Below are 21,753 nucleotides of genomic sequence, written 5' to 3'. Positions count from 1 at the left end.
TTTCTTTTTTAAGGTGTACCTTGGTCCACGAGCAGAACCAAATTCATGTAAAGCTAGCAGTGCAATGGCTTGAACATTGGATAGACATGGATCATCCACAGCATTAACCAATAAGGCCCGTGCTTTGGTAGCATATTTTTCACCGGAATTCCAAGCTGGTTCTTCTTTGACATTTGGATCATCAGAGAACCTAGTTATGCATAAAGAATTAGGAAAAAAAAGTTAATAATTTTTGTTTTTTAAATTTTAAATTTTATAATTTTACCTGGCAGCCACTGATAAAATGCATAGTAATAAAAAATCAGAATGTTTGTTTTCACGATAATCACGCATAAATGTTCTTGGATCAAAGATTGGAGTGGATGGATAGATCTTGTCAAAAAAGAGTTTGATAAGGTGTTCCACAATAGGTCTAGGAGGCAAAAGAGAGTCAGGACCCGAAGAACCCAAATCATTAGTACTACCAATAGCAGACGTTGGTGTTGGTTGAGAAGCTTCAGATTGAGAACCTGATCGTTCATGACTGATACGTTGTAATATAGGACTTTGTTGCTGTTGTATTGAAGATGAAGAAGAAGGATAAGGAAGAGTACGTTTGATATCTTCTAATGATGATCCAATACCTAAAGAAGATTGAGGCATAATCAAATTCGTTTGTTGTTGTTGTTGTTGTTGTTGTTGTTGTTGTTGTTGTTGTTGTTGTTGTTGTTCGGTAGTTAATATATCAGTATCAGAAGTTTGTTGTTGTTCTGTAGAATCAGCTGAATGACTTAAAAGTTTTTCCATTTTATCTAAACGTTTTTCCAACATTTCAATATATCCTTGTCGTGGTCCTCTTTTTTTGTTACTAGGAATATAAGCACATTCCCTTTTGAGTTTTAAACAATTCCCACAAGTAGGTCGTCCTCCGTCACATTTTATCTATTGTAAATGAATGCTATGAATAACAAAGAAAAAAAAATATATGTATTTTTTCCTTTTTACCTTCTTTTTTCTACACATATCACAAGCTTGTGTTAATCGTCTTCTTTTTGCATCTTGTTGTTGTTGTTGTTCTTGTTGCTGCGGAGGTTGTCCTGAGTTATTCGGTATAAAAGATCCAGAATGCATGGTGTTCTAAAACCGTGACTTTATATAAATAATATTATTATTCCACCACGTAAAAGAGAAAAAAATAAAAAAAAACAAAAAAATAAAAATAAAAAATAAAAAAATATGGAAAAAAAAGGGATTGCGTGGCGAAGGTATGAGAAGGCGGAAAAGAAAAGTAAAAAAAAAAAAAAAAATTCAGTGACACTTCGATCACCACTTTACTACAACTTGCCGTATATGGAACAGTCACCACTACAAAAAAAAAAAAATTACTTTTGACTATCAATGCTGAATAATCCACAGTAATGCTTGATTAAAATCACACAATATAAAAAGACGAGATAAATTTTTTTTTTTATTTTGATTTTCAGTAAGACATATTCAAATCTAAATATCTATCCTAACTATTGGTTGACCGGAAAAATTATATCCGAGCAACCCCAAAAAGAGCAAAATATAAAAAGCTATCTAACTTTTTTTTTTTTTTCGTTTACTACCTACAAAGACTATGATGTAAAATGAATTTCCACTTGTTCCAATAACCAATTTGCTAAATCATTAATATCCAATTCCTGATGGATATTGTTATGCATCATCTTGGATCCACACTTGGCCTTGATAACTTTCAATAGCGGAGCTTGAGATCGAGTAGATGAAAGACGTTCCACACCTTGTCTAAGACCAGGGCCACAATGGAATTGAGATAGCGAGAGTACTTGTAGTGAATGTAGATTAGCCAACATATCAGCCAAAGCTTTTTCTACTTCTTCCATAAAATTTTCAATAGAGACTTGAGTTCTTTCTGCCAATGCGTGACGTTCTAACCATGATACAGGATTTTCTCTACTACCATCACCACTCCAACCACAAAGAGATAATCGTGTCAAATGGTGTGTACAAGGCATAATGCATTCTTTCCAAATACGTGCTGTATAAGCAGAACAGTGTCCCAATGATAGTTCCGTCAAATTTTCCAATGTGTTCAGTACCTTGTATTTGTTGCATAAAGTGTTTTCCATTTCATTCCATGCATACCTCAGTCGATCCATCACTGCTTGTCGTTGTCTTGCCACTAGTACCGATCTTCCTGAAACCAAACTTTCTTCTATATCGTAGACATTGGTGATTTGCAATATTTGAAGGTTAACTGGAAGGGTCAATCTATTATTGTTTCTTGTTGATAATAGTTGTCGGTGACCATAACCTGTCAGTGAAGTTGGACTGATCAATTCACACATGGTCATAAAATGAAGTCTGAGCACACGCAAATGTTGTAGTTTTCCAAATGCCGTAAGCATCATGGTATCGTTCGATGGTCGAGACATGATATTGTGACAGTTTAATTCCAATAGAGATCCAGTGTGTTGAATCAAATCCATAATATCGTCCAAATACATATTGTTGAGTTCAAGTTTTTTAATATGATTCAAATAAAACATAGAGGGTGACCAAACGAGCTTAGGTTGAGGTGCATCTTCAGGTGTATTGTCAGTGATAGTCATATATTTGATATTGAGAAATGATATAGGCATAACTGGAATGTAAGCTGATCTTTCTTGACGATAAGGTGTCCATTTCAACCGTTTGTTGGATGGAGTGATCTGTTCCACAAATTGTTTCCATGTATAGTCTATGGTTTTCCACTACAAAAATAAAAAAAAAATGTGTATGAGTTGAAATGGAATAGAATACTTTGCAGGATTTACTTACGATATAAGGTTGAGAACAGACACGGCGCCAATGTTGACAAACAGAAGAGATACGACAGAGAGTAGTAGTATCAGTACAATAAAGAAAGATCTCGGACAAACAGTCATCATTTAAAACAGATATTGGCGACAGATGTCGAATATGTAACGCTTCCTTTTCAATTTGCCATAATGGGAGTGTATTAAATGATTGCTCGACTTGCTTGGAACATGGAAGTAATGAACGTAAAGGCGATGTTTGTGTTGGTGGTGTTGACCGTGATCGGCGTAAGTTTCGAGATAAATTTAATCGAGTATGGTTGGTCATATGTGACGATGCAGATATATTTTCAAGTGGTAATAATCGTGTTGGTAAAGGCATGATGAATGGTTTTTGATTTGTAGTTGATGGTGACTTGATAGATGAGGACGACTGTTCTTGTTGTGTATTTGATGTTCGTGTTTGTAACTCTTCTTGACGTATAATCGGTCGTGGTCTGATCGTTGCTACCTGCTTGATGTCTTCCTGATGTTCTTGTTCTATATCTGTTGACTGTTCAGGTTGTCCTTGGAGTGATGATGATATTGAGATTCGATTCCTTCGCTTTTGACGACGGGACAATTGTATCCTATTAGTTGTTTGCTGAGTTGATGGTAATTGTTGCTGTTCATGGTTTTTCTGCTGCTGCTGCTCTTGTTGCTGTTGTTGTTGTAGGTGATGTATTTGCTCTTTCTGTTCGCCTTCATGTTGTTGTTGTTGTTGTTGTTGTTGACTGGTTGGAGGATCTAGTAAAGTTGAGGATTTTTGTATCTTTCTTCGTTTCTTTGAAGTTCGGCGAGTTGAGATGATGGATCTATTATCGAGTTGATTTTCTGGTTGAATCCATCTTGACATTCTACTATTTGATTGTTTTATAACAGGTGGTGGTATAGTTGGATCGTTGTTGATGCAAAGACGATGTCGCCGAATGGTATTGTTGGATTGGAATAGACTATCAATCAAAAGAGGAGGAGGAGGAGTAAGCTGATTGCTGTGTTCTTTGTGTCCTTGTGATGAGTTTGGAGAATTGATATGATATTCCCTATTGATATCTCTGCAATTCAATGGCTTCCTTAAGGTCATTGATTAGTTGCCGAGTCTGAATATATACAATAAAAATAAAAATAAAACAAAGGACGGGAAGAAAGAAGAAAGTCAGGCATTTTTTAGTGCGCGTCTCATTTTTTTTTTTATTGTTCCTTCAGTGAAAACAATAGATTTAACGTCCCGCCGGCACACAAAAAGAAAAAAAAAATATCATGCACGCAAATGGTCGTCATTAGGTTAATTTCAATATTTACTATTACTATCATCATGCAGTCATCGTCATCATCATAATATAATCATTTGTATAATCATCATCATCATCATCATAATTTAGTCATTTGTACAATCATTATAAAAATGATAAGGGTCATAAGCATTCATCACTATTGTATATAATATCATTAACTAACTAACTAACTAACTAATGTATTGATATATATTCTTCTTGATTACAAGAGGGTATCCAAATGATATAAGTAGAGCAAGGAGATCCAGAACCAGAAGAAACTCGATAGCTTAGAAAGACACATAACATACAAACGACAACCAGTATTACAAAAAGAACATGTCGATTTCTTTGTTGTGATAATTCATCATCATATTGATATCTATATAATGATCCATAACTTTCTAAATCGTAAGGCATCAAAGTAAAAAAAAAAAAAAGTTACATTTAAAAAAAAAAAAAAAGAAAGAAAAAGGAATGGGAAAAAAAAGGGGGATTCGGCGTCAGAGATTTTAAAATATAATATAATCAAAAAGTCACGTTATGATTCATTTGTTTGGATTAATTTCTATTGAAAGAATCAACTCATTTCCTTCCAGATCTCCCCAAATAAATTCATGGATCTTCTTTTAAAGTTTCAATTGGACCTATGCTCCATCTTTGACTGGAGACAGTTCAAACTCAGATATAAATCTTGCTGAAACTGTGTCAATAGAGAATTTATTTTATTGGTAAAAGTGACAAGGGTTCCAATATCATCAGCGTTTTATTGGCTTCTTTCTTTTCATACCTTCCCTTTTTTTTTCTTCTTCTTCTTATTAATCCTTTTCCTTTTTTTTCTTTTTTCTTTTTCTTTTTCATCATCCTTTCCTATCAATGGATTCTGACGAATACGATTCAAGCAATAGTAGAAGAAGTTCGTTAGCAATATCAGCATTATTAAATGATGATAGCGTAGATCCTATTACTAGTACTCGTTTGACACCTGAAGAAAAAAGAGAAAATAGAAAGACCTGGCCAGGTTTTCTTACTGAAGATGCACCAAAAGCAAAACGAAAACGAATATCTACACAACAATTTAATCGATTGATGGCCATCTTTCAACAAACTGATACCCCAAGTTCAGAAGTTAGAGAACATCTTGCTGAAGAACTTGATATGACAAAACGCGAAGTACAGGTAAAAAAAAAATCATCATCGTTCATTCCTTTTTTTTTAAATTTAATCTTAATTTCTTGATTAGGTTTGGTTCCAAAATCGTCGAGCTAAAGCAAGTCGAGCTAGAGCAGCTGCAGCCGCCATATCGAATGCCAATCATAATAATGATCATCATATCGTGAATAATATGACAATTAGATATGATCAACCTAGTCCATCATTCCCTACTTTTCCTCCATCACCACCTATACTGCCTGCTATACAACAACAACAACAACGTCAACCTGTCATATCATATACTCCTCCACCTCCAAGAAGAGCTTCCTTTGCATCTAGTCTTCCACCTACTCGACCATCATCATCATCATCAATATCATCATCATCATTACAACCCATTGCTCCGATGCCTCCACCATCAACTCAACGTCCATTGTCAGCCAATGCAGCCATCACTCCCATCTATCCAACATCACATGTTCAATCTATTGCACCAAGAAAACATAGTATTCATCAAGGTTTTGAGAATCTTTCATTACAACATCGAGATCGTCGTCCAGCAAAAAAACGACCAAAATCTGTTATTGAACTATATAAAAATCCTCTATAGAGATATCTGTCAAACAAAAATTCATAATAAAAAAAAAAATTAATTTGAAGCCTGTGCACGAATCCAGATCATTGGACAATCAAAGAAAAAAAATTAGAGTTCTCTGGGTTTGAATGTAGACAAACCAAATGTATCAAAAAGACTTCCCCTCTATTTTTTTTTTTTTTTTTGTTTTTTTTCGTTTCTTCATCAGTTGAATTCAAATCTACTTTACTTTATATTTGTATCTTAGTATACATATATTATTATATCTACTATTTATTATATATATTTAAACTATTCTTCACATCAACCTGGTAAAATAGATCAGACTAATAAAAAAAAAGCACTGTACCTTTATTTTAAACCACCAGTTATATTCTGACTTTTTTTTGTCAGGTGTTTGTATGTGTTAGATACTTTTTTTTTTATTACCTTATTTCGATTCCACCATGGCCAACGATCTATTATTACGACTATTCAACTCTGAATTCTTCAATGCTTGGATTGCTGTGTCTTATCTATTCAAATATTCTGATAATATCGGTATTCAAAACTATCTATGCGAATCCTTGAAGAAGTTCCCCTCAGTAGAGATCGAATTCTTTTTACCTCAACTGATGTAAGTAAAATATATATATATATATATAATAATTCCACTCAATATACTATCTACATATTAGGCATCTATTGGTTACTCAACCTTCAGTATCTGTGGCTCTGGAAGATACCTTAATTGATCTTGGAAAGCAATCTCCTCACTTTGCTGTCATGGTAAGTTTATTAATAGTGAGAAGAATGAAAAAATAATAATAATAATAATATTTTTTTTTGATATTTTCAGAGTATTTGGTATTTACAAGCTTACATGTCAGATTGGTCTTCTGATCCTACTTCTTTATCTTATCAACTTTGTGAACGGGTACTCAATAAATGTCAAGCTACTTTGATGAACGATCAATTACCAATCGAATGGATAGAAACCTCAAAACAAATTCAATATCAAGACGATGATAATGAAATAGATATCACAACAACTACACAACAATTACATACCACTAATATCATGACAGAATCATCGAAACGCATAACTCTTACTCAGGAACAACAAGAATCTAGAGTCAAGTTGAGCCAAGACTTCAAATCTATGGACAACGATCATGATGAAAATCCTTCACCTTTACATTCCAGTTCACGATCACTTCGATCTGCCGATGTAATCGATGCTCCCAAGATTCCATTATTATCACCACGATCAACTAGACCATTCTCGTTCTCAGTATCATTAGAAGATCTACATGGGGGTAAGGCATTTTCTTTATCTCGATATTTGGCAAGTCACATGAAATGGCCACCACATAAACCTTTTCACCGTATACAGCGTGCAGCAAGCAGTGGCAACCTTTCTATGGATGATAGGGGTAACTTTGATGTCAATATGAAAATTATGGGATCTTCCTCTGTACCTCTCAACGACGGCAATCCTCCATCACCTGCACCTCATTACAATGAAGATTATATGATGCGACGACACCCTTCTTCAAATTCCTCCATATCAACTTGCTCTTCTTCTATCATATCTCATCCACAACAGTCAGCAGCATCACATTTCCAACAACAACCCACCATGTCAGATCAACAATCACGCCATTTAGAAAATTCCTTACCGAGTTCACCTTGCTTTTCACCAAGAACATCATTCGAATCAAATTCTATTCATGATCGCAAGAAAAACCTTAATCAACATCGTTGTCATAAACAACGACATCAGGTATGGGCACGATCTGGTTATTTTCAATATCAAATGCAATTTCTGGTAGCTCTTTCAGATATCGCAGAACGTTTAGTATCGTTACCTAAACATGCAAGGGTCAGTGCACTTCATGCTGAATTGACATTGTTGAACCATAATCTACCTGCTGAAATATGTCTTCCTCTTTGGTGTTCTGGAAGTTGTAGCTCTCTTCATCATCGTGTTGTCCGTGTCAGTCCTTCAGATGCTGTAGTATTGAATTCTGCCGAAAGAGTAAGTGAACTTTGCAAAAAAAAAAAAAAAAAAAAAAAGAATGAAAGGGTTGAACATTTCAAAAGATCATGAATTTAACCTTATTTTTTTTTTTTTGTTGTAGGCACCTTATCTATTGATGATTGAAGTATTGGAAGAAGGCCTGTGTTTGGAAGCAGAAGGAAAGGAAACAAAATCAAGAGAAATGGATGTATCATTGGTAGCTTATGATACAAATGTGTTTACTCTTGACAAGGCTAATGATATTGAAATTGACTTTGGTGAAGAAGAAGAAGATGATACTTTGGATTTGGGTACACTTGGTGATAAGAAACATATGTCGATGACAACAACACCATTAATGGCAACAACAACAACAGATCAAAGTTTAGACGATCCTTTTACATCAGCAGAAACGAATCCGCCATCTTCCGATTTTTCGCGACAAATGCGTACTGCGGCGGTGATGCTTGCACAGTTACAACAAAAAGATGATGACCCCAACTTGGCAATGGTACAAGCTATTCGACAACGTGTGATTGATCAAATGGTATCGCTAGAAGAACAACGTTTAGGCACAGCCACCTTGGATCAAGTAGCTCAGCCTCTTGGCAATGACACCAAGGTAATGAATGATAATGACGGGCAAAAAACCATGGCAATGATAATGAACAAGGATGATCCAAGTGGTAAGTTCTATTATTATGTTATGGATATATTCTCATTTTATATTCTATTCTATTTTATTTAGCTGCTGTGTTTTCTGAAGCTTGGCATGACAAGAAGGAAAGGATTCGCAATAGTTCACCATATGGTCATTTACCCAACTGGCGTCTTTTATCTGTCATTGTGAAACAAGGTACGGATTTACGACAAGAACAATTCGCCATTCAATTGATTCGTGAAATGCAAAAAATTTGGCAAGATGCTGGTGTAGATGCTTGGGTACAATAGTAAGTTCATCCAATGAAATTTCATTGTATGTATTGATTTTTTTTTTTTTGTCTTTTCTAGTTATCGTGTACTAGTAACTTCTGACAATTCTGGATTGATTGAAACTATTCGAAATACTATTTCGATCCACTCTATCAAGAAAAATGCCAATACTCATCCAAATGCTTATACATTGTATGACTTTTTTGAACAGGTAATACAAGATCTTTAATTGATAAGCAAAATCGACTGATTTTCCTTTTTTCTTTTTTTTTAATTAGCGTTGGGGACCTTCTACTTCATCTACTTTTCGGGCAGCGCAGGACGCGTTTATGAAAAGTTTGGTGGGTTATTCAATTGCATGCTATTTATTACAAATCAAAGATAGGTAAAAAAAAATCATTATCATGCATGTGATCGATTTTTTTGGATTTCGATTTACTCAGAATTGATTTTATTTTATTTTTTTCCCTGATTAGACATAATGGCAACTTACTTCTCGATGATCAGGGGCATCTTATTCGTAAGTGCACAGATCAACAAGAAAGGAAAGAATGGTCCTAGACTCATCTTCTTTTTTTTTTTTTTTATTCGGGCTATATTACCGATATATAGACATTGATTTTGGGTTTGTACTCTCCAATTCACCAGGGTCTGTAGGGTTTGAAATGGCGCCATTCAAGTTATCACAAGAATATGTGGACGTATTGGGTGGGACAGAAAGTGAGTTGTTTAACAAGTATCGAATCCTGATGAAACAAGCTTTCAAGGCTGTGCGGAAATATGGTGACAATATTCTCCTATTGGTAGAAATGATGAGTAAGGATTCCAGTCTTCCTTGTTTCCAATATGGTGCAGATCATGTTTTGTCTCAACTCAAAGAACGATTCCAATTCCATTTGACCGAACCTCAATTAGAAGCTTTTGTTGATAAACTGATTGTCAATAGTTATGGAAATTTATTCACTCGACTTTATGATACTTTTCAATATTATTCTCAGGTAAAAAGGAAAAAAAAAAAAAAAAAAGAAAGTATTTATAGAGAACTCACCTTTATTCCTTTTTTTTTTTTTGTAAAAAAAAATATAGGGTATCTTATAGATTAGACACATTTTGTATATATACTAATATCTTATATTTTTTTTAATCTTCTCTCATTTGATAAAATGAATACCATCCATCTATTTTATCTATCTATCATCGTCTTATGCGACTAATCTATCTATCATCTTCTTTTTTTTTTTTTAATAAATTACTATCTTTTATTACATATATAACATCATCATCATTAATACTACAATCTTTTATTACATATATAATCAACCTATCAATCTATCCTAGGAATATCCATCCAGTATTTTCATTTTCTTTTTAAATTAGGATGTATCGTCAAATAAGATCAAGTTCAAACAAACATATGTTCATTGGCTGCAAAAAAAAAAAAGATGATTCTTTTTAACATAACCAGTGAACGTTCAAGACCTCTATTTTTCTCATTCGATACTATAAAAATGTTCCCTTCATCTTTTTTTTTATTACTATATACTGATTGATATTTTGCCAAGGATCAACTTGATCTTGGCATTGCAATACAAAAAGTAGATTGTTACATCTATTGATCCCTTACTATTATTTCTTCTTTTCTCTTTTTTTTTTTTTCTTTTGATCTATCATTGACCCAAGGGTCTCAAAATCCACTTCCATATCGTCAGTCTTAAGGTAGATCAGATAGGCCTTTTGTATCAAAAAAAAAAAAAAAAAAACATGATTGGAGAAAAAGAAGAAAACAAAGAAGAGTAGTTTTCAATAAATTAAACCCATCATACACATTGTATCACAAACACATGGCACATGTTCAAGGATCAGCTTGACTATCAATCAAGTATAATATATATAAAAAAAAAAGAAGAGGTGACAATGGTAAAAGTAAAAAAAAAAAAAAAAAATTGTTTTAGAAGTTGAAGTGACTGACTTGGATAGGTTCTCGTCAAGTATACGTGTGCAAACAGCGTGATGAAACTCCGCATTCAAGAAAAAAAAGTCTGCATCAAAGTAAGATAGTCATCGCTTTGGTGTCAATCATATGTTAAAATGGAGGTTAAGAGATGATTGTATTTCTTTAAGGATCTTTTTGTGATCAATGACTAACTACTTATGCACCTTGACTTAAAAGCAATCGTGTACTAAAAAACCAAGTCCACTAAGAGATAATGATCATTTCCATGACGATGATAATAATAATGATGAGAATGATTATTTCTGTAAGAAAGTTGTTTTGTGATCAATTATGCATCGTATTGTTACGCTAAACACTGTTTTGTCTTCTCACTATTATTATCATTATTATGCTACGTCCAAGTATTTTTTTTTTAATATCATCATAAGATTCAATAAGACAGAGATCATTCATTCCACTATATTCATTCATCAATCATCAATAGAGCCTTATATCGTCTTTATATCGATATCATCATTGGTATTGAGGGAAAACAATGTTATAGGAAATGAAACCATCTATAATAAAAGGATGATTATTTTAGTCAGTTCGCTTAGTACATCCCTTTATTCGGCAATACTTTAAATAAAAGTATTATAGCGTGATGCCTTGATTGGGTGCATGCTTATCATGAGACAACATGAGGGTAGAAAAAAGTGTCAAATCGAATTCGGTATAGTTTTCTTCTTTTTTTTTTTTTACCGTCTTAAGATCAAGTTTCTTCTTCATGACTTTTTTTTTTTTGTTGTTGTTGATAACATCATTTTCTTTTTTAACAAATAATTAAGTGTATTCTGTAAATGTCTACCATTGTTCTTGTCAATTGAATCACCGACACTAATCTGGTAAGGGATTGTTGTTTTTTTTTTTTTTTTTTTTTTTGTATCTCTCCTTCTGATTTACTCTTCCCTTTTTTTTTTTTTGATCATCGATCATTACTTGATCACCAAACCAGAAAAAGGAAAAAAAAAAAACAAAGTCTACATACCGTTACACGTAGATTGGGCCCATCATGTCGGACAGCAGTAAAACTATCCTTTATGTTGGTGGACTGGATGAAAGTGTGACTCAGTCTATTCTTCATGCGGCGTTTATTCCATTTGGTGAACTTGTGTCTGTGGAACTGGCATTAGATCCTGGGTCTCAAGCACAACATAAAGGGTTTGGATTTGTCGAGTTTGAAGAACCTGAAGATGCCAAGGCGGCTTTGGACAATATGCATCTTTCTGAATTATATGGTAAAGTGATCAAGGTCAGTTCGGCCAAACCCTCACGTATGATGGCAGGTGCCAACAAGGCGATCTGGGCAGATGATGCTTATTTAAAAGAACATACAACACCTAATGAACAACTGGATACCATACAACAACAAGAAGAAGAAGTAGAAGAAAAAGAACAACAAAAAGAACAACAAAATATCAAAACTGGACGTTGCAAAGTATTTTTGGATATTCAAATAGGTGGTTCATTTGCAGGACGTATAGAAATCGATCTACGAGGTGATGTGGTACCTAAAACAGCCAACAATTTCCGAGCATTATGTACTGGTGAAAAGGGATTTGGTTACAAGAAAAGTACATTCCATCGTGTGATTCCTCAATTTATGTGTCAAGGTGGTGACATGACCAAAGGTGACGGTACGGGTGGTAAATCTATTTATGGTGGCAAGTTTGCCGATGAAAACTTTACTTTGAAACATACAGGGCCAGGGATCTTATCTATGGCCAATGCTGGACCTAATACAAATGGTAGTCAATTCTTTATCTGTACTGAAAAAACTTCTTGGTTGGATGGAAAACATGTTGTATTTGGTCAAGTCACTTCTGGTATGGATGTTGTACGACAAATGGAAGCTTGTGGTTCTGCCAATGGAAAACCATCAAAAAAGGTGACAATTGTTGATTGTGGTGAACTATAGTATAGTATAATTAGGATATATATATGAAATAAACTTTTTTTGATTCTGCGGATTCTTTTTTTTTTTTTTTTGATGGTTGAACGGAAACCCAATAAAAACGATTATGTTATAGTTTTGTACGATGATGGTGATGATGATATTGATGATGATGATATGATGATGATATGATGATGATGATAATGATGATATAAGAAGTATATGCCCTAAAACGACAATAAATTTATTTTATTTGATAGAGGGAGGATTGACATGGATCAAGAGCAAACTTAACCTGAAAGAGCATGATTCTCCTAAAACATTGTTTAATCTACTTCATACATATAGAAATAAGATCACAAAAAAGGTATAGGGAACTTCCCAGTTGTTTGGTTTATTGATTGAATACAATATTTTTTTTTTGAATCCAGACCATGAAATGAAACCACTGTGATCGTTACTTTGTGTATGACAAAAAGGTCTTTGATCCATGTGAATAGTCTTTGATTGAAGGAGCCTATTTTCCAAATGCATATAAATCGGACCTCCAAGGAGTGTTACACGAAGCATGTTAGTTATACCCATATCGTTCGAGTCTTTCCAATTGATTTATGATCAATGAACGGTCAAGGCCGAAGACAGTATGGGATACACGAGAAACACTGGAACATACAAAAACCACTTTGTGAATCCCATACGTTATTGAACGTTATTTCCATGCGCGCACAGACAAAGAGGATTATTATCATTTTCATACAATCTCCACATCTTCCAATAGAAATATTATCCTTTATTATTACACAAAGAATAAAAACTAAAAGGTCAAGCGGAAAAAAATACTACATAGCATGACTTTGGTGTCGATCATTCATTTTTCTTTTTTTTTGATCTCATATAAAAAAAAGAATATCTTTCTTTTTGTTTTCCTTTTGTTAGAAAATCAATTGCAATTTTTTTTCTTTGGTAAAACAAAAAAAAAAAAAAAAAAAAGAGATGATGACAGATGGGAAGAATGGGAGATTGCGGGGATAGTATATCCTGCAATATTTTAATGTCAATAAGCAGTAACATATAATATATAAATGTGTGGGTGTGAGTATGTTTTATATGTGTGTGTGTGTGTATATGTGCCTTTTTTTAGAAAACTCTCTTTACTCTCCACTTTGGATATTGGTAGTCCGCTAATGGATGTTCCTCGTTTTTTTTTTTTTTTTTATAAAGTATAGAAAATAATCCTCCGTTGAGTATCTTTTTTGTTACAACAATGAATGGATTATATACGAATGAAGAATGGTATTATGACGGACAACATCATGAGGTAATGAACTAAAAAGGATGAAAAAACCAACCATAAAAACAACATTCCTTTGTAGCTGAGTTTTGATTGGTTGAGAATTTAACAGTATATCACTCACTCTTTATGCAATTTTTTTTAGGTATTTTAAAATAAAAAAAGGATCAGGGCGGGCTTTTCTTTACTTCTCTTTCCCTTCTTTCTCATTTTTTTTTTTCTACCTTTTTTTTTTTTTTTTTACTTTCCTACTCTTTTCAAACCAATTTCCTTTTATATCCAATCCATTCATCATTTTACCATTTTTTTTAATCAGATGCATCCAATGAATGATACAAACACTTATTTGTTAATGGAACAACAACAACAACAACTTCAAAAGCCTACTGAATTAAGATGTGGTGGTTTATCTGGAATACCTCCTACTTCTGATCAACCTTCTTCTTGGTTATCTAACAATGATTCATCGTCGGATCATCAATATCAAAAACCAATACATCGAAGATATTCTTATCAATCTTCTCCAACTTCTCCTATGAATCCAATGATGATGATGTCTTCCAATACTACTACTTCTTCACCTACTAATGGTATCACGTCATCTTCTCCTCCTTCTACTCATTATTGGACTTCTCCAACTTCATCATCCATTCATTCATATCAACAACAACAACAACAACAACAACAACAACAACAGGCTTATGAACAACAACAACCTCAATCATTACCAGTAACACCGGTGCAATATCATCAATCTCCATTCATGCAATCGCCTATCGTCACCACTACAAGAAGTCATAGTATCAAAAGAAACAAACTACGTCAATCCACTTATACACGATGGACTTTGGAAGAAGATGAAAGATTGAAACAAGCTGTCAATATGCATGGTCCTCATAAATGGTCTTTGATTGCCTCTCATGTACCCAATCGAACACCAATGCAATGTTCCACACGATGGTTAGGTGCTCTCAAGTAAGTTCATTATCCATCACCATTATATTTCCCTTTATTTATCTTTTTTTTTTTTTTTGATTAGTCCCAATATTCATAAAGGTCGATGGACAGATTATGAAGATAACATCCTCAAGTATTCAGTGATGGAATATGCTAATGTGACGGATAATCAAGGTCGTATCCAACCTATTCCTTGGAATCGGATTGCTGAAAGGATTCCCAATCGTACTGGTATTCAATGTCAAGCTCGGTGGACAGAAGCTTTAGATCCTTACGTCCGTAAAGGAAAATGGGGCGCTGATGAAGATCTTTTACTACGCAGTGGAGTCAAGGATCATGGTCGCTGCTGGATTCGAATTGCTGAAACTATTCCAGGAAGAACTCAGGTATGACATATGAAAAAAGGAACGGTCCCCCCCATCGATCTTCCCTTTCCTTTTTGACTTTATTTTCCTAAATATGATATTTTTTATTTATATTGTCTTTTTATTATATAGCGTCAATGCCGAACAAGATGGATGCAACTTCAATGTAAACACAGTAAACAACAGCAACAATTGCAACAACAACAACAAAAACAACAAGAACAAGAAGAACAAGAGCAAGAACAATCATCTCATGTTGCTATAGGTGGTTTATCTGGACTTACAGCAACACCTTCTTCATCGACATCATCCACCTCTTCTTCGTCATCATCAAGTAACACAACACAAATGGTTGATATGTTACCTTATTCGTCACCAAGTAGTATTGATGAAGCTGTCAGCCCCTCCTCGACTGATGACGATCATACCATCATCACCGGGCCTTCTCCTTTGACTGTCAATACAACATTGGTCAATCAACAAAACTATATGGATTGTTCTCCTCAAATGGTAAACAACAATAACAACAAAGGATTTTATGTTGTGGATGATTTCAACTCTGCTTTATTTCGCCAACAACAACAACAACAACAACAACAGCAACATCATCATCATCATCATCATCAACAACAACAACAACAACCTATATCCTCTACAAGTCCTCATCCATCAGCCTTGACTTATCATCAACAACAACAATCGGTCAAACAACAAATCTTCCATACTTCTCCACTTCAAACTTCTCCTTCTGATGTTTACTCTTATTTTAATCAATTATCAAGTCCTACCAATGTGTTTTCACAACAACATCATCATCAATGATATTCTATCTATATATATCCCATCTTTTTTTTTTTTGATTTGATTAGGGGGGGAATCAAACAAAAAGGAATCTTTTCTTTTAGTACTAGTTATATCTTTCCGTCATTTTATACATATTTTATATTATTCGTTTGATTATGTTTTCACTTTTTATATTATATATATATTTCCTTCTAGTGTTTTTCTTATTTCCTTTTGTAATACCTTTTTTTATATTGAATAACTACAACTACTTTTATTACTCTTACTAACATTTTATTACTTTATTAGTTTATCATCATATGCCCCATCCATTTCTCTCATCTTTTTTTTTTTTGTATCTGTTTTTTTTTTTCTTATCATCCAAAAATAAATAAAGAAATATCATCTTTGTCCCCTTCTATTTGATTTATTACGCAATCCAAATCCATTGTTTCCATTGTGTATTGATTTCCAAGTGATTTAACTTGATTTGTCATTAAATGTGGAAGTATATTTGATTGGTATTGGCTAGAACTCTCTCAATTTTCCGTTTATGATTGTGTATCCAGGTAACTCATTTTGAATAATAGATGAAATTACCAAATATGATAAAGCTTCATCATCAAAAGAAAAGAAAGAGAGGGTCTGTGTTGTTTTGGTTATCCTCACTTTTTACTTTATAACGTCACTATGAACTTGCGAAGCATCCTCTTTTTTTTTTTTTTTTTTGAGAAGGTATCTATTACTTTTGTGTATGTGAATGGTTACTCAAACCAGTAGAATTGATTGTTTGTTGTTTTTTTAATTGATTGGAGTTTAGGTTGGAAGATGTGGCAAGGATTTTTTTTTTTTTGGGAACAGATATTCCCCGAATCAAATAGATACCCCCAAAATAGTATAAGTGGATGAAAAAGGAAAATAAGGTAACACTGAACTTACCGGTTGTTGATTTGTAACAAATGTTTTTTTTTTTAATTGAAAGTCTATTTTAAATACACAAACATGTAGATTATATAATAGTATATAACATATTTTATATTCATGATGATTTGCCCTTTCCAGAAATAAACCCCATTCGATCTCCGTATGGTGATGGTTACCATTGAATGGTTACAATTTTCAATGTTTGAATAATAAACACCTATCCTATTAGATAAGTTTAAATCCTCAAAAAACTTTGTTTTTCATACTCTTATCCGGTTCCATCCTTCCTTTGTTGGATCATGCCATTCTTCCATTTTATATCAATGCATCGATAACAAAAATCGTATATATAAAAAAAAAAAAAAAGGAAAAGGAGATATCTTTTTTTTTTCTTTATCAACAATGATCATTTGGGCGGAGAGAAGAACAAGTTTACACCTTGTATTGCACAATCTCTTTCTCTCTCTTTCTCTCTCTCTCTCTTTTTTTTTTTTTCTCTCTCTTTTTCATTTTCTATATATAAGAAAAGATACTCTATTTGGTTTCTTGCCCCATTTTTGCAAAAAAAAAAAAAAAAAAAAGGGGCGTCAATGTAGCATCGGATCAATGGTAAGAATCAAACTCCTTCATTCATCAAATCGTGAGAAAAAGAAACATCAAGTTTTTCCCTTCTTACCATGCATCCCGTTCCATTCTATCCCTTCTCCTTATGGAGATAACCATATATATAGTATATTTCACGAGCTCTCTATACAAAAAAAAAAATTGAAAAAAAGGGTGAAATATTTTTACATATGCTTCTTCCGAGGAAACTTCCAATGGCTTGAGCTTTTTTTCAACCGAATTTAGATAGTAGAATCGATGACAATCTCAAAATAGAATAATGCATGTCTATTCGTTCAAATAGAGATAACCAGATAGATGATTCATCATGAAAACGAAAAAAACAAAAAAAAAATATAGATCAATAACTATTTTTTATTTTCGATCATGGACTAGGCTAATCGGCAAAAAAAAAAAAAAAAGAAAACGAATGACTATAATGATGATGAGCTATCCTATAAACAATAAGTAGAATCGACCATCGTGATACAGTCGCTTCGGTCCTGCCCAAGTGTCTTCCAATTCAAGTATCCTCATGGGGTCACATCACATATCCATCTATACCATTCTTGTCCAGTTCAAATTTGCTGTACTTTTTTTAATAAACATTGATGCCATTGTTGATCCATTTGTATAAAGAGATTCTGTATGATGATAGTAAAGATCTATTCCCCCCCCCCAAAAAAAAAAAATAAACTTACCCATGATTTCCCCCATTATGATTTGCAATAAAAAGTCTTATTTCCATCTTGGTTGCGAAGGTTCCCAGATTTCTGTCAGATCCTGTTTTTGGTAAGTGTCCAATGCTTTGGTGAGATTTGATTCCCGGTCATCCAAAAAAAAAAAAAAAAAAAAAAAAAAAAAAGAGTAAGGTGACAGCTTTGACTATCGTACAAACATATAGTTGTCTTCAATATGTTATCATCATATTCCTGTTTTCATGGTGTATGAGTAAAGGTAATAGTGAAAAAAAATATAGACTAGAAATAAAGAAAAAAAAAAGACAGATATAAGATTAGTTATGCAGAATGTCGTGGTCAACAACAAATGCAAATCCTTACTTCCATTGTATAATAGGTTAAGTGTTTCAGTCACTGTCATTGAAAAGTGAAAAGAAAGAAAAGCAAAAAAAAGGGACAGAAAGAGAGAGAGATGGTGATAAGGTGGCTTGGGATTCATTCCCCGCTGGGAAATCGATTACTGTTTTTTCACTTGCCCTTTTTTTTTTTTTTTTTTTTTTTGTTCTTATTTTGTTATACTATGACCGAGGTTGAAAAGCGAATTGTACCGGAAGAAGATGTGCTATGTCAAAGCATTCAACAATTGAAACTCGACCATCCTGAATTTGGTATCAAAACCATCTATAACCATATTCTGAAACAGCATCAAGATTGGCAAGTGTCTGAAAAACGAGTCAAAAAGATTATGCAAAGTCAAGGATTGACAGCCAACAACAACACGGTTGAAATTGTGAAAAGTGGAGTACAAGATGATCCTTCTGTACCTGTATCTTTTATTGATCCCAAACTTGATTTCCAATCCGTATCAACCAAAGTCGAGGTAAAAAAAAAGTGGAATGGTATATCAAAATAATAATAAAAAAAAAACTCACCACTTTTGTATATTATTATTTTAGGCAAAAATGGTGGATAATGTGACAGGAAAGGGATTATTTGCGGCCAAGGATATTAAGAAAGATGACATTCTCTTTACAGAAACACCATTAGTGTATTTTCCACCCTGGGAAGGCTTCAACTTGGCACGAACGGGCGATGCTTGTGGACTTTGTTGTAAACCATTTACACGGGCGGTAAGAATGGGAGTACGGTGTATTCATTGTGATATCATGTACTGTAGCAAGCAATGTAAGACCACGGCTTTGGAAACCTTTCACCCTCTGGAATGCCCAGCATTGAACCCATCTATGCGTGACTATATGAACTTTTGTGCGGCGGAACAATGGCAGGCACCGATGGCAGTGGCACGGATGTATTGTCACATGATGCTTGCTCACCAACGCGGGGAATTGGATACGGTATTGATGCACTACAATGCGTTTGCCACCGTGAACCAGGCGGAACGACAAGCCAAGGAAACGGAATGGATCTTTATGGAACACCCTACACGAGAATTATGGGCCAAGGCAAGAGCAAAATTGATCAAGGCACTTCATCCTCCTCCCAAGAAATGCAAAATCAATCTCCCTCTTCCTGACCACCTTGCTCAGCAGCTATTCAACGATGAAGATACCTTTTTGAACTATTTGGGCAAATTCAATATCAATAATCAGAACGGTGGCATGTATCTCGTCCATTCTCATATCAATCACAACTGCACTCCCAACGTCTCTATCGATTACCCTACCAGTCAGCAAACTCAATACAAATTGATGGTACGTGCCATCCGTGATATCAAAAAAGGTGAACAACTGTTTGAATCCTATGTCAACCCTCGATGGAACAAGGAAACCCGGCAAAACTATCTTAGTAAATCTTATATGTTTGATTGTAAATGTGAACGATGTGAAACCGATGGTCCTCTAACTGATGAATTAAGAAAAGGATTACGATTACGACAAGAATAAATAGGATAGATATTGTAGTATAAATCTATATTAGTTTAGTTTTTTTTTTTTTTTTTGGATCTAATTTTTTTTTTTAATAAATGAAATAAAAAGATCGTCAATTTTTTGATCTTATTCTTTTAATAATTTATTCTATAAAAAGAGAAAAGAGAATGATGAGATGCCTTTTCGAGTGATGAATCATTTTGATTAGAAAATATGATTGGTCATTAACAATGAAGATATAATGCATTATTCAATTATTTATTCCTTTTGTTCTCTTTTTCTATATGGAATTACAGTAAATGTTATGAATATCATATTTAAAATAAAGTGAGACATAATATTTATTCTTTGAATATATCAAATGCGGGGTCTGAACAAAAAGGATAAAAAAAGTAATCATAATAATTCTGAAGGTTGCACTGATTTTTTTCGATCCATATTATTTGACATATGGAAGTTTTTTTTTTTTTTTTTCTTTCTTTCTTTCTTTTTTTTTTTTTTTTTTTTTTTTCTCTTTACTTTCCTTACATTTTAAACCTCATGAAAGTACAAGCATTATATTTAGGTGATCTTTATACCGATACACCTTTTCTATTATATCGTTTCCCTGTACCACTGACACCACCAGTAACCTCATCATCAGGCATATACTATTATTGTTTAGAAGATCTGGAGCAACTTGGGATCATCAGTCGTCATGTCAACTTGATGACCTTGTATCAAAAACACCCTACAGGATTCTTCAAAAAACAGGATGGTCGTCATTATACGAGTACTCAAGTGCTTATTGAACTAGGTCATCTTATGAAATCAAAAATATTATTGGATTTATGTCAAATCACTGAACATCTTTGTCAAGAGGATCTGCAACTTATATTACAACCATTACCTGTTTTGACAACGACACTTTTATTGGTGGAACACGAATTTACGCCTGTACGACTTGATGGTCAAGAATGGTTTTTAAAGCCTTGTTATCCATCTGTGCCATTAAGGTAAAACTCTATATATAGTAACAAAAAAAAAAACTAACATTTTATATTGATGTAGGACAAATCCATCTTCTTTATTGTTACAACGTCGATTGGCCCCCAAGCTAGGTCATCATGCACCTCATTTATCTATCCATACTTATCATCAATCAGTAAAACGTCGACACATGCGTAAACTACCTTCATTTGGACAAAGAAAACAAGTTTCTTTACAATCGTTGGCTCATGATACCTCGCACCAGCGCTGGATGACGGGTTATGTGGAACAATTACATCGTTGTATGGATCGTTTGATGGTCGTAGAACACAAAATCAAGCTTCAGGAATGGCGGACGTTGATGCATCGTTTGGACAAGTTGGAAAAAAAGGTTCTTTCTTCTCGGTAGCTAGTTTATATATATATTTCATTATACCCATCTTTTATTTTATTTACCCCTCCCCTTTAGATAATTGTATTCTTAATAAATTTTGTTTGTTTTATCTTTATGATGAATGGATGATTGTTATATAAAGTATTGTACGGTATGAATGGATACAATGATGACTTTATAAAATGGAGTTGATGAGAAAGAAACATTGACCTTTTATTATAAAGACATGATAT

At 33.6% G+C, this 21,753-nt stretch overlaps 8 protein-coding genes across 8 annotated transcripts; 6 read left to right on the top strand and 2 right to left on the bottom strand.

The window, feature by feature from the left end:
- Positions 1-1,427: 1,427 nt before the first annotated feature.
- Positions 1,428-3,964, bottom strand: BX664DRAFT_295547 (uncharacterized protein). Its single transcript, XM_051542156.1, has 2 exons — positions 2,803-3,964; positions 1,428-2,735 (listed from the first exon to the last, which is right to left on the bottom strand). The coding sequence occupies exons 1-2, from the start codon at positions 3,901-3,903 to the stop codon at positions 1,599-1,601; spliced, it is 2,238 nt and encodes a 745-aa protein (XP_051402105.1). The 5' UTR covers positions 3,904-3,964; the 3' UTR covers positions 1,428-1,598.
- A 981-nt stretch (positions 3,965-4,945) lies between these two features.
- Positions 4,946-5,925, top strand: BX664DRAFT_385051 (uncharacterized protein). The gene is made up of 2 exons (XM_051549219.1): positions 4,946-5,272; positions 5,337-5,925. Exons 1-2 carry the CDS (start codon positions 4,970-4,972, stop codon positions 5,856-5,858), a joined length of 825 nt encoding a protein of 274 aa, XP_051402104.1. The 5' UTR covers positions 4,946-4,969; the 3' UTR covers positions 5,859-5,925.
- A 95-nt stretch (positions 5,926-6,020) lies between these two features.
- BX664DRAFT_278769 (kinase-like domain-containing protein) lies at positions 6,021-9,998 on the top strand. The gene is made up of 12 exons (XM_051541419.1): positions 6,021-6,154; positions 6,237-6,459; positions 6,521-6,611; positions 6,682-7,210; positions 7,439-7,863; positions 7,967-8,531; positions 8,594-8,795; positions 8,857-8,989; positions 9,057-9,163; positions 9,255-9,298; positions 9,391-9,776; positions 9,865-9,998. Exons 2-12 carry the CDS (start codon positions 6,290-6,292, stop codon positions 9,874-9,876), a joined length of 2,664 nt encoding a protein of 887 aa, XP_051402103.1. The 5' UTR covers positions 6,021-6,154; positions 6,237-6,289; the 3' UTR covers positions 9,877-9,998.
- A 1,657-nt stretch (positions 9,999-11,655) lies between these two features.
- On the top strand, positions 11,656-12,768 carry BX664DRAFT_330239 (peptidyl-prolyl cis-trans isomerase E). Its single transcript, XM_051544941.1, has one exon. The coding sequence runs from the start codon at positions 11,784-11,786 to the stop codon at positions 12,687-12,689; it is 906 nt and encodes a 301-aa protein (XP_051402102.1). The 5' UTR covers positions 11,656-11,783; the 3' UTR covers positions 12,690-12,768.
- A 1,161-nt stretch (positions 12,769-13,929) lies between these two features.
- Positions 13,930-16,100, top strand: BX664DRAFT_348853 (uncharacterized protein; the record flags this gene model as incomplete). Its single annotated transcript, XM_051547583.1, has 4 exons — positions 13,930-13,983; positions 14,273-14,931; positions 14,996-15,299; positions 15,411-16,100. The coding sequence occupies 4 exons, from the start codon at positions 13,930-13,932 to the stop codon at positions 16,098-16,100; spliced, it is 1,707 nt and encodes a 568-aa protein (XP_051402101.1).
- Positions 16,101-18,448: 2,348 nt separating this feature from the next.
- BX664DRAFT_330233 (uncharacterized protein) lies at positions 18,449-18,822 on the bottom strand. Its single transcript, XM_051544940.1, has one exon. The coding sequence runs from the start codon at positions 18,765-18,767 to the stop codon at positions 18,513-18,515; it is 255 nt and encodes an 84-aa protein (XP_051402100.1). The 5' UTR covers positions 18,768-18,822; the 3' UTR covers positions 18,449-18,512.
- A 10-nt stretch (positions 18,823-18,832) lies between these two features.
- BX664DRAFT_278761 (uncharacterized protein) lies at positions 18,833-20,233 on the top strand. The gene is made up of 2 exons (XM_051541418.1): positions 18,833-19,148; positions 19,225-20,233. The coding sequence occupies exons 1-2, from the start codon at positions 18,849-18,851 to the stop codon at positions 20,170-20,172; spliced, it is 1,248 nt and encodes a 415-aa protein (XP_051402099.1). The 5' UTR covers positions 18,833-18,848; the 3' UTR covers positions 20,173-20,233.
- Positions 20,234-20,658: 425 nt separating this feature from the next.
- Positions 20,659-21,753, top strand: BX664DRAFT_111787 (uncharacterized protein). The gene is made up of 2 exons (XM_051539709.1): positions 20,659-21,152; positions 21,208-21,753. Exons 1-2 carry the CDS (start codon positions 20,698-20,700, stop codon positions 21,533-21,535), a joined length of 783 nt encoding a protein of 260 aa, XP_051402098.1. The 5' UTR covers positions 20,659-20,697; the 3' UTR covers positions 21,536-21,753.

The sequence above is a fragment of the Halteromyces radiatus genome (assembly GCF_025201355.1).
Source record: "Halteromyces radiatus strain CBS 162.75 chromosome Unknown BX664scaffold_3, whole genome shotgun sequence".
In the NCBI taxonomy this organism is placed as follows: Eukaryota; Fungi; Mucoromycota; class Mucoromycetes; order Mucorales; family Cunninghamellaceae; genus Halteromyces; species Halteromyces radiatus.
The sequence above is the reverse complement of the archived record's forward strand: the minus strand, read 5'-3'. Positions and strand labels throughout refer to the sequence as shown.

Excerpts from the sequence above, each read along its gene's own strand:
- BX664DRAFT_385051 (XM_051549219.1), top strand. The coding sequence starts at position 4,970 with ATGGATTCTGACGAATACGATTCAAGCAATAGTAGAAGAAGTTCGTTA. Across the intron at positions 5,273-5,336 it reads TGACAAAACGCGAAGTACAG|GTTTGGTTCCAAAATCGTCG; the intron begins GTAAAAAAAAAA and ends TTTCTTGATTAG.
- BX664DRAFT_330239 (XM_051544941.1), top strand. The coding sequence starts at position 11,784 with ATGTCGGACAGCAGTAAAACTATCCTTTATGTTGGTGGACTGGATGAA.
- BX664DRAFT_278769 (XM_051541419.1), top strand. The coding sequence starts at position 6,290 with ATGGCCAACGATCTATTATTACGACTATTCAACTCTGAATTCTTCAAT. Across the intron at positions 8,532-8,593 it reads GAACAAGGATGATCCAAGTG|CTGCTGTGTTTTCTGAAGCT; the intron begins GTAAGTTCTATT and ends TATTTTATTTAG. Across the intron at positions 9,299-9,390 it reads TGATCAGGGGCATCTTATTC|ACATTGATTTTGGGTTTGTA; the intron begins GTAAGTGCACAG and ends ACCGATATATAG.
- BX664DRAFT_111787 (XM_051539709.1), top strand. The coding sequence starts at position 20,698 with ATGAAAGTACAAGCATTATATTTAGGTGATCTTTATACCGATACACCT. Across the intron at positions 21,153-21,207 it reads TATCCATCTGTGCCATTAAG|GACAAATCCATCTTCTTTAT; the intron begins GTAAAACTCTAT and ends ATATTGATGTAG.
- BX664DRAFT_295547 (XM_051542156.1), bottom strand. The coding sequence starts at position 3,903 with ATGACCTTAAGGAAGCCATTGAATTGCAGAGATATCAATAGGGAATAT. Across the intron at positions 2,736-2,802 it reads TCTGTTCTCAACCTTATATC|TGGAAAACCATAGACTATAC; the intron begins GTAAGTAAATCC and ends TTATTTTTGTAG.
- BX664DRAFT_278761 (XM_051541418.1), top strand. The coding sequence starts at position 18,849 with ATGACCGAGGTTGAAAAGCGAATTGTACCGGAAGAAGATGTGCTATGT. Across the intron at positions 19,149-19,224 it reads CCGTATCAACCAAAGTCGAG|GCAAAAATGGTGGATAATGT; the intron begins GTAAAAAAAAAG and ends TTATTATTTTAG.
- BX664DRAFT_330233 (XM_051544940.1), bottom strand. The coding sequence starts at position 18,767 with ATGAATCCCAAGCCACCTTATCACCATCTCTCTCTCTTTCTGTCCCTT.